At 34.0% G+C, this 12,041-nt stretch overlaps 1 protein-coding gene across 1 annotated transcript in view; it reads right to left on the bottom strand.

The window, feature by feature from the left end:
- Positions 1-12,041, bottom strand: part of RAB2A (RAB2A, member RAS oncogene family) — a 113,506-nt gene that overhangs the window by 70,924 nt on the left and 30,541 nt on the right. The window contains exon 2 of the mRNA XM_001379394.5: positions 8,397-8,468. Within this exon, the coding sequence (XP_001379431.3) occupies positions 8,397-8,468 (72 nt within the window). The remainder of the gene's footprint in view (positions 1-8,396; positions 8,469-12,041) is intronic.

Below are 12,041 nucleotides of genomic sequence, written 5' to 3'. Positions count from 1 at the left end.
CCCCCCTCAAGCACTACATTCTTGACCTGGATTTGAGTCTGTATGATCCCTTAACCTCTATTTGTCTGTTCCCTCAACTGTAAAATGGCATAAAAATAGTACCTATTCTGTAGGGTTGTGAGGATCAAATAAAATATTTCTAAAAAGCACTTGATACAGACCCATTCTTGGGCTAGAACTAGAACTTCTTCTTGACCCAAGGTTCAATCTCTCTTGGAAGGGTGCTTGGGCTGACCCAGGACACAGTGTCATTAGGCTATTCTGCCTGACTCCCTATCCTGAGCTGGGATGGACAAATGACTTACTGTGATTATTTTTTCTGGATTTCCCCATTGGATTCAGTCCAGTACATTATCTAGATCTGTTTGTTCAAGTTGGAAGAGCTAAATGAACTGCTTCCTACCATCTTGGCTCTGACTTCCAAAAGATGCCACTTTCCAAAAAATTTTTAAAGGAAAACTGCCCAGATCTATTCAAGACAGAGGACAAAATGAAGGGGGGAGGGGGAAGAAGAATCCACTGGTTTTTTTTTTTTTGGGGGGGGGGGGGGGGAGAAACACCCAGTAATACCAAAATCCAAGTTTCTAGCACAAAGAAAAAATATAAGTGGCCAGAAAGAAAAGAAAAACTTGGAATGTGATATTCCAAAATGCAAAAGATAAAGCTGACAAGCAAGAATAACTTACCCTGCAAAGCTGAGTAAAATCCTACATGGAGAAGGGGTACTTTAATAGAAGATTTTCAGGAATTTCTGAAGAAAAATCTAGAGCTGAGTAGAAACCACAAAATGGAAACACAGCAGTCAAAAGAAACTTTGAAATGCAAATACACTTGAGTAACTGAAAACACTAAAAGATGATGATCTACTTGCATTCTGATAGGAGGGAAAAGATCATTGTTCTTTCAGAGCTCCACTGTCTTCAAGGGCTATAGAGGGAGTCAAATAAGAAAGACGTAGTGCTTGGCCTTTATTTTGTTCTCCTTTGTTGATTTTAAGACAGGAAAGAAAAGGGAAGGAAAGAGAAATATACTAAATACACAAATAGAAACTAAAAAAGTAAAGAAAATTTAAAAATATATATTGAATCGATAAATAAAATTAAGATTCTTAGAAAAAAATAAACTATTAGTGGGGGCAGCTAGGTGGCTCAATGGATTGAGAACCAGACCTAGAGATGGGGAGGTCCTGGCTTCAAATCAGACCTCAAATACTTCCTGTATGACTGGGCAAGTCACTTGATCCTAACTGCCTAGCCCTTATCACTCTTCTGCCTTAGAATAACAGACAGTATTGATTCTAAAAAGGAAGGTAACAGTTATTAAAAAATAAAAATACCTTTTAGTTAATTTGATGTTTTAAGGAGAGAAAAATTAAATTATCAACAGAAACAATAATAAATGAAGAGTACATAAAGGAAATTAATTTTAAAAACATTTTGTCCAATTATATGCCAATAAAACTGAAAAGTCTCTGAAAAACCAGCAAATATTCAATTATCAAACCAAGAAACAAACTTTCCATGAGTCAAACTCAGAAAAAGAAACTGACCAAGTCATAAATGAACTCCCAAAGAATAATATAAAACAGGTCTAGATGGATTAGTAATTGAATTCCATCAAACATTCAAAAAAACAATTATTCCTAAGATTACAATAAACTTTTAAAATGTAAAGAGACCCTTCAAAATTTCTTCTATAAAATAAGCCTGATTCCAAAATCAGAGAGGTAATTCAGAGAAAAAGAACTATATCAATACAAAAATGTTGAATAAAATAATAACAAAGAACTACAGTAACATGTTAAAAATATTACTCTATGACCAAGTTGTATTTATATTAGAAATGCGATATTATTCAATATTAGGAAAACTATAAATAAAATGACCTCTATCCTTATTAATAACCCAAATGATAAGAATCACACTATGTATCAAGATAAGTATCAAAAAGACTTTTGATCACCAAACAAATCTTGGGAATAAATGGATATTTCATTGATGTGGTAAACAATATCTAGAAGAATCAGAGTTATCTTTAATGGAGAAACATTATAGGTATTTACAATAAAATAAGGGGTGAACCAAGGATTGCCACATATAATGCTGGAAATGCTAGCTAGAGCCAAGAAAAGAAAAAGATATTGAGGAACTAAAGTGGTAGAAAGAACACAACTATTCTGCAGTGGACAGAGCAGAGGACTCTGGAAAATTAAGGTTCAAATTCTGCATTATGACACTTGTAGATATGTGACAACCTCTCATTGCTTTGATTTCTTTTTCTGTAAAATGGGGATAATAGTAGTCCTACAAATCCAGTGTTGTGAGATGAGATATTTATAAAGCACTTAATAAACTTTCAAAATGCTATATAAAGTTATCTATTATTCTAGCTACATTTGTTGATGTGATGAGCTACATAAAGTACCTGAGACAATCAAAAATATAAAATGAAACCATAACTTCAGAAAAGTCAGTATATATTATAAATATAAAAACATAAAAATTTTTTAATTTATATTTTCATTTGCTTATCTATATAAATGCAATCTCTCCCAGTAGAATATATATTCTTTGAGGGAAAAAGGAACTTTCCCTTTTTGTGTTTGTAGATTCACAGCCTAGTATAGGAGTCATCAAACTATGGCTAGAGGGACAAATCCAAAGAAAGCTAAGATTTTTTTTTTAACATTTAAAAAACAATAAAGCTTTATTTTAAAATGTAAAAATCATTCTTAGTTCACCAGGGTAATAAATCAGGCAAAGGCTATAGCTGGCTGAACCCTGTTCTAGAAAATGCCTGGCATACAGCAAGCAATTAACTCAAACCACCTGTGTCTAACCATTCTGTGCTGCTCTTCTCCATGTCCTCTGTAAGTTCAACATAGGAGTTTCACCTGACCTAATGCATATGTTCCAATAATATTTTACTACTCGCCATTAAAAAACTAAGTGGATTTTAAAAAGAAAAAAATTAATAAATTTTTAAAAAGCTAGGTGGCACAATGCATAGAATATTGGGCACAGAGTCATTTAGACCTGAGTTCAAATCCAGCCTCAGACACTTATTTATCTGTGTGACCCTGGAGAAGTAACAATCTGTTTGCCTCAGTTGCCTCATCTATAAAATGGAGATAATACTAGCACATACTTCCTTAAAAGTTGTTGTGAGCATCAAATAAGATAATTATAAAGTGCTGAGCATAGCATCTGACCCATAGAAGGTGGTACATAAATGTTAGCGGCTATTACTGTTCTATCTGGCTGCTTGCAGCCAGATTTTTCCTTGGCCTGGACGCTCTTGTACTTGGCTATAATATTCCTGGGAGTAGTCATTTGAGGCTTTATTACAGAAGGTGATCCGTGGATTCTTTCAATTTCTATTTTACCCTCGTGTTCAAGAATATCAGGTAGCTTTCTTTGAGAATTTTTGTAATATGATGTCTAGGCCTTTTTTCAATCATGACATTTAGGTAGTCAGATAATTCTTATATTATCTCTCTTGGGTCTATTTTTGTGGTCAGTTTTTTCAATAATACATTTCATATTTTCTATTTTTTCATTCTTTTGATTTTATCTTATTGTTTCTTGGTGTCTCATTAAGTCATTAGCTTTTTTTTGGGCCAATTTTAATTTTTAAAGAATTATTTTCTTCTATGACTTTTGGATCCTCCTTTTCCATTTGGTCAATTCTACTTTTTATTGAACTCTTTTCTTAATTGGATTTTTTAAATGAATTTTTCCAGTAAGTCAGTTCTGTTTTTTAAGAAACTCTTTTCTTCATTGGATTTTTATGCTTTTCCCACTTCACCAATTTTGCTTTTTAAGCTATTGTTTTTTAATTACTTTCTTTTTCTTTTCTCATTTTTCTTCCCTCTCTTATTTGATTTTTGAATTCCTTTTTGAGCTCTTCCAGCACCTGAAACCAAATCTCATTTTTCTCTGAAGTTTTGCATGTGGCTACTTTGATCTCACTACCCCCTATGAGTCTGTCCTTTGCTCTTCGTCTCCATAGAAATTTTCTATGATTAGGTGTTTCTTTTGTTCTTTGCTCATTTTCGAGTCTTTTTTTTTTTTTTTGCTCCTGTGGCTTCAAAAGGCAAAGCACTATGGACTTTGGAGCCTCCCAATGGCTGGTGCCAGGACTTGGGACTTCAAGGGGTGAGTGTAGGATGTTCTGCTGTTAGCTTAGGCATGGTCCCAGGGTCTCTAAGTTGGCTTTTGCCAAAATTTGGAACCTGGGACTGCACTCCTCTGTGTGGAGTTTAATGTCCGGTTACCCCTTATCCTGTGAAAATAGGCTCTCTCTGCCTTCATTTCAAGTTTTCTGAAGGAGATCATTCCGTCCCTTTGTTGGTTCTGTAACTCATCATTTTGAGGTGCTATTTTAAGGTTTGTTTGATAAGATTCTTAAGAGTGGTTCTAGCTTCTGTTGCTACTAAGCCACCATCTTGGCCCTACCCTGTTATTATTATTCTATACAGAGAATCTTAAGAATCAACTTAAATTTAAAATGCAGCAATAACATCAAAGTGACTACATAAAATAAAGCCACAGAAATAATAATCTTTTCTACATATTTCCAATCCCAGAAAGAAAAGACAGAAATTCCATTCAAAATAGCTACAATTTACAAAACATTTAGGTGTCTACCAAGACACAAACATAATCTTATCCCAACAAACCCAAATGAGAAGATATTATACTATCTAAATTAGTTTTCCTATTTAGTGCTATATCAAAACACTGAAGATTTACTTTAAAGAGAAAAAATGACCAGGAAATTTCTCTGAAACAATAAAAAGTCTTTTTTTTCCTTGGGAAAAACATTTTTTTTTTCAGGGAAAATAATCAAAACAAGTATAAAGAAAGAAAGGGCCTTCTTTCTGGAATCATCTATTATTTTCCTTGATTGAATCTACATTCCAAACCAGACTATTTGCTACTCCCTTTACATGACAATTCATTTTCTACTTTCTTGTCTTTCTATAGGATAGTTCCCTTTGTCTGGAATTCTCATACTTTACCTCCAAATCTTGGTTCTTAAGTTCTCTTCAAAGTACACAGTTCAGGTTCTTAGTTCTTAGTGATTTAATGCCTTTAAAAGTATTCCATTTCATAATTATGGAACTTAAGAGCCAGAAGAGACTTCAGAGGGCACCTACTTCAATAAATATACAGCAAAGAATTACATCTAGCAATTGTTCATCTTGTCTGCTTGGGCACTTCGAACGAGGAGCACAATCACTCTGAAAACAGGCCTATTCCACTTTTTCACAGCTTTTTTGAGAAGATTTTTTCCTAATTTCAAGCTAAATTTGCTTCTCTGCAACTTTTAGAAACCAATCTTAATTTGTCCTAGATTCTAAACTGAACAAGCCAAATCCTTCTTTAAGTCAACAATCATTCATTAAGCACCTATTTTGTCCCAAGCACTGGGCTAAGAGTTGAGGATACAAAGAAAGAGAAAAATACCTGCCCTCAAAAGTTTATAGTCTAGTGGGAGAGACAACAAATAATAACTGTGCAAACAAAATATATAAAGGAAAAATGGAGATGCTTTCAAGAGAAATCATTAGCATTAAAGAGGACCAGAAAATGCTTGTAGAAAGAATTTTAACTAGGACTTTAAGAAGCTAGGGAAACTAGAAGATAAGCCAAGAGAGAGAATTACAGTCATTCGGAACGGCAGTTGAAAATGCATGGAATTAGGAGATGGAGGTCATATGAGAGTAATAGCAAAGGAGGCTGGTACCACTGGATCATAAAGTACATGAAGAAAAGTAACATATAAGACTGGAAAGGCAGAAGGAATTCAGTTTATTTAAAAGGCTTTATGAAGCAAATAGAATATATTCTATTTGATCCTAGAGATGATAGGAAGCCAATTGAATTTACTGAATAGGGTAGTCATATGGTCACATTTGTTCTTTAGAAGATCAGTCTGACAGCTGAATGGAGGACAACCTGGAGTAGAGAAAGACATGAGAGGCAGGGAGACCAATGAGAAAGGTACTGCTATAATCCAGGATTAAGGTGATGAGGACCTTCACCAAGGTGATAGCAGTGTCAGAGAAGAGAAGGAGGTATGGAGGTATGTATGAGAGATGTAATTGTGTCTAGAACATTATCAGAAAAGTTAGAAAAGGGCAAGAGACAGTTCCTATGAGAAAGAAAATGAGTTCCAATTATTAAGTTTAAGATGTCTATGAGGTGTCTAGTTCAAGGTGTCCAAAAAACAGCTGGAAATGGGAAATTGGAAGTGAGGAAAGAAATAATAAATAGATAAAATTGAACTGAGAATAATTTTTAGAGATGATAATTGCCCTAAAGCCCTCTCTGTTGTTGCTGCTATTGAGTTATTTCAGTTGTATCTGATCCTTCATAATCCCACTTGGGGATTTCTTGGCAAAGATACTGGAGTGGTTTGTCATTTCTCTTCTCTAGCTCATTTTAAAGATGAGGAAACTGAGGCAGAGTTGAGTGCCTTGCTCAGGGCCACATAGCTAATATCTATCTGAGGCTGTATCTGGCTAGGAAAAACCAAGTGTTCTTGACTTTGGGCCCAATATTCTATCCAACATGCCACCTATCAGCCCCAAGCCTTCTTTGACTGAGGTTAAACATTCTCAATTCTTCCTTTAACCAGTCAGTCAATAATCACTGGACAAAAATAAATAAGCATTTGTAAATGTCTAAAATGTGCTTTCAATTTTATTTGCTAAGTTGTTATCCTCAAAACCCTTCAGGTCAATCCTAGATAACCTGGATCCTGTTTTGAATATTCATTGGTCATTAGTCTAACACCCTTTCCTTCCTCTCCAAAGATCATGTCTCAGAATTAAATACTAAAGCTAGAACTATGATGGCCTGTTTTCTTTTTCAGATATGTGTACAATTGTGTCTTTTAAATTATTTGCATATTTAATTAAAGAAAACCAATGGAATTTAAAAAGGGGCAGGAACTTCTGTACAAATCCCTAATTTAGATATCTGAAATTGGATCTATACCCTGGATTACATCAGGGGTTTGCCTGTGGGATTATTTCCATGTTTTAAATCTAGGAATGATACAAATAATAGGTCAGAAGAGAACTTGGAATGATTATGCTAATTTTGGAAGTTATTAAAGGTATAGTCTCCCTCAAAATTCACAGCCAGGAAACATTTACTATCTGTACTATTTGCTAACATGCTATATTCTCTTCCTTGCCAACAGTAAGATAAGCTCCTTGGGAAGACTTTTTTTCATTTTTATTCTTGTACCCCTAGCTTATCACACAACTTAAATAAAAAAAAAATTTAAATCACATATTACAAACTTGATTTCTTCTGATTACACACTATTCAAAGAATTATGTAAAGTTTCTTGAGATATACCTTCATCTTGTGAGTTTAGATAATGTAAAGTCTTAATGAGTTCAAAAAAGCCAACTTTGCAAAGTATAAATAAGACAATGTGTAGAATGTTGTTCATGTGGAAAAAAAAAGATAAGGGAGTTTCAATGAACTCAAATTAAAATGAGTCAAGGGTGTGATATGCCAGACCCTCAAAAACTAATCTAATTTTGCTGAGCATGAGAAGAGGCATGGTGCCCAGAACTAGAGCACTGAAATTTCTTGCTATATATACTCTTAAAATCAAATCTGACATATAGTACTCATCTTCTGAGCATCACATTTTAGGAAAGACTTTGCTGAAGAGTCTAGAGGATGGCAACTAGGAAGTCAGGGGCATTGAGATCAACTTTCTCATATTACAAATGAGAAATTGAGGCCAAGCGAGTAAATTATCAAGGATTACACAGTTATGAAGTAGCAAAAGGCAGAATTCAAATCTAGGTCCTGAAGATGTTCACTCTGAAGATGCACACATACAGGAAATCCATATTAGCTTTCTTCAAGTATCTGAAGAGCTACCAGAGGCAGGCATATTAGGGATACTTTGCTTTGCTCCAGAAGGGAGAAGAAGGAACAATAATTAGGCAGAAGTTACAGTGAGGAAGATTTTTGGCTTCTCCAAAGTATAACATGACCAAAGTAAAATGGGCTGCAGGGTTGGGGGTGAGAGAAATCGGGGAGGTGTCTTCATGTAAAGCCAGGTAAAAAATAAACAAATCAGCTTGTAAAACATTTAGGCTAACAAATGTTCATTTTAGTTAAGGATATTTAATACTTGCTAAAGAAGCACTTAGGATTCAGTTTTTCTCATAGCAACTTAGCCAGTTTCATTGATCTTAGAATTATTTCTAATATGTAACCTTTATCTGAAAAATATATATATATATATATATATATGTGTGTGTATATATGTGTGTGTGTGTGTGTGTGTGTGTGTGTGTATAAATATATTCATTCATCCCTTCGGTTTTATTTAAACTATGAATTTATGCAACTTACCAATAGTAAGGTCATGTACTGGCTGAAACCTCTTGTCTGTAAACTGTAGCAATAAACATGATTTCCCAACACCTGAAAGAAATATACATAAATATTTTAATTACTAGAGGCATATAGTATTAAAAAATGAAAAAAAAGGCAAAAGGAAGAACTAAAGCATGATCCACTGAATAAAAGACTATATACTCAAATAGTCATAGCAGCATACTTGTGGTTATAAATCATTGGAAATTAAGTAGTCTTACTGTGATTGGGCAACGGCTTAAACTTTGATATATGAAGCACAGTAATAAATAAAAATGAGAAAAGCAATTTTAAAAAACATAAAGGGCCAGCAATGTGACTCAGAAGATAAGAGTACCAGGGCCTAGAGCCAAGAGGACCTGTGTTTGAATCTAGACTCAGATACCTCCTAGCTATGTGAGTCTGGGCAATTAATTTAACCCTCACTGCTTAATGCTCACCAATCTTCTGTCTTGGAACCAATACTTATAATCAATTCTAAGACAGAAGGTGAGGATTATAAAAAAAAATTGAAGAGAACCATGAGTACAATATCCTATGACTACATTAATATGAATGAAAACATTAAACGGGAGTGAACTGTGATTAAATATAATGATCAGTTAGTCAACTATCATTTTTAAGCATCTACTAAGGGGCAGGCACTGAGATCAAATAGTTATCTGAATGGAGAGACTAGGATTCAGTGGGTTTTGTTTAAATATTCTTTGTTAAAAAAAAAACAAATAAAAAAGAAATTGTGTGTGTGTGTGTGAAAGGAATTTAAGGGAAAATTACTACCGCAAAACAACAACAACAACAACCCAGTAAAACTTTTATCTTTAAGTTGAGAGGAGGCAACAATGATGCTTAGAAAACAAGATGAGAGAGAACTTGGAATTCTTTGAGTCATGTCCTTGGGTCCCCTCAATACAAATGGGGGTTTTTTGATGATGGTATATTTAGTAGCATTCATGTCAAAGAGGATGAAGAGGGAAGAACAGGGCTGAAGGAAATAAAGATATTTTAAATGTTACTCTCAATCTCCCCTAAAAAAAAAAAGCCCCAAAGTCAACCGTAGGTTTTTCCAAGTGCTAACATTTTTTTTGTTCTTGACTTTCTTTTAGATGTTAATACTACTCCCACACTTCTGAGTGGTTTCCAAAAATATTCTGATGCACCCCACTGTCTTATCCTATATTTTCTCTTCCTTATTCTCTTTCATAGCTCTCCTGCACCAAAAATGGTAAAGCAGGATAGAACCAAATGAAAACCTTATTTAACTTTCCTCAGCATCAGTATGAACTTTAAACTCTTCACATTTATTATTCTTGATTTTAAATTATATACTTATCAATGCCAATAGCCCTATCCAACAGCTGTTGGCAAGGAAGAGAATACAGCATGTTAGCAAATAGTACAGATAGTAAATGTTTCCTGGCTGTGAATTTTGAGGGATACTACACCTTTAATAACTTCCACCTAAAAAAGTAATCCTTCCTACAATATCCCTGACATATAATCATTAGCTTCTGTGGCAGAATCAAAGAGATGTAAAAAACTCAGAGATATCTTTGTTCATTATAGGAAGACTGTGAGAATAGATCAGAACACAGTCTTTATAAAAAATTGACTTGTAGAGAATTATTATTACTAAATCAATAAAGTCCAAATGTTACATGCAGGACATAATATACCACATCAGAGAGATAAAATAGCATATCATCAAGATTGGGTAACTAGTCAAAAGCTATACAAATTGATTATGCATAAAATCATTTAAATGGTCCCATACATGTTCCATCATGTAGCAGTTAAATTAATATATATTCACTCTATTTCCTACTTCACACCTTTTATGACATGACTGTGTTGATATTATGAAGCTCAGTCTTATTTCTCTCTACACAGTTCCTGCCATATGCTGAAAAGAAACTTCCAATTCAGGAAAACTGGACAAATACTGAACTTTTGTTTATTTTTTAAAATTGCATTCATGGGAGCATCTGGGCGGCTCAGTGGATTGAGAGCCAAGCTTAAAGACAGGAGGTCCTGAGTTCAAATCTGATATCAGACATTTTCTAGCTCTGTGATTTAGTCACTTAATCCCTACTGCCTAGCCCTTACCACTCTTCTGCCTTGGAACCAATATATAGTATTGATTCTAAGGCAGAAGGTTAAGAGTTTTTTAAAAATTGCATTCATGGCCTAATTTCATAACCAAATCCATTGTAATGTACTCTGATCAGCTTATTGTTAACTGCCTAATATTAATTACTATATGAAACAAAACTCCAAACCCTTTTATAGCTAAAAACTATGAAGAATTAAAAAACTCCCGACTGGAAAAAGAAATCATTTTTATTTTATAGGTTTCATTTTCCAGGTTAAAAAAAAAGTGTGTTGAGCCAAAGAAACCCAAGGAAGAAAAAAACAAACAACAAAATGGCAATGGTTAACAACTGCATGATCTTTCCCATCTATAACAATTAAGCATAGAGGTTAATGTTATATTGTAAATGGAGACCAAGTATATAACCTGACTTCCACTAAAGGGTTTGTAACCATCTGAATATATATTCATAATCAGTTTTCTGCAGAGATCTATTTCTCAGCTCCTCTACAAGGAAATTTAGCCACTAAGATCAGGATCTAAAGTAACTCAGAAGTACCTTTCAAATTTGTTCAGATTATACATATTGAAATACTTTTTCATTATATAGAGGCCATATAGAATCTCAATTTATCATTTACTGAGTACCTCCCCTCTGTATTTCATATCAAAACAGTACATATTCTAGCTGAAATCCAGAATTCTAGCATAGTTTCATTAGTTCACATGGAAATAATCTCTAATGACAAGATTAAAAGTAAAAAGATTTATTTCAATCATTTTCCAGATTATGTTAAGGTTAACCAGGGGAATCAATGTTGACAGCTCACTAGTTTTAACTACTAATTTCTCAAAGTATCATCAGTGGCTGATTTGAAGATTGGTTAGTTAGGACATAAAACCAGAGCAAATGTAGAGAGATTTCAGAGAATTCAGGACTAAGAATATTTTCAAAAGATATTTTTTTAAATCTCTAAGTCACTTTTAATTTCTGTTCTTAGAAATATAGAGAAATGGAAAGACATTTTTTTTTAAACCCTTACCTTCCGTCTTGGAGTCATTACTGTGTATTGGCTCCAAGGCAGAAGAGTGGTAAGGGCTAGGCAATGGGGGTCAAGTGACTTGCCCAGGGTCACACAGCTGGGAAGTGTGTGAGACATTTTAAGGAGCATTAAAAAATGACACCAAACAGACAAGCTGGGGCAACAAGGTAGTTCAGTGGTTTGATCTGTGTTCAAATCTGGCCTCAAATACTTCCTAGTTGTGTGACCCTGGACAAGTGATTTAACGCTAATTGCCTATCCCTTACCACTCTTTTGCCTGAGAACTAATATGCAATATTGATTCTAAGATGGAAGGATGTAAAAAAATAATAAATTTACCATCCAGCAGCTGATATACTAAAGATTAAACATAATAAAAGGATACTTTACACATAATCTATGATGTAGTTTGCCACAAGACTCTGAATCATTCAGGCAAGTATGGGATACCTAATGTTTAAGATGATATGTAATGAGATAAGTAAT

This window comes from Monodelphis domestica, chromosome 3 (genome assembly GCF_027887165.1).
Source record: "Monodelphis domestica isolate mMonDom1 chromosome 3, mMonDom1.pri, whole genome shotgun sequence".
Taxonomy (NCBI): Eukaryota; Metazoa; Chordata; class Mammalia; order Didelphimorphia; family Didelphidae; genus Monodelphis; species Monodelphis domestica.
This window is presented reverse-complemented; position numbering and strand designations above follow the sequence as displayed.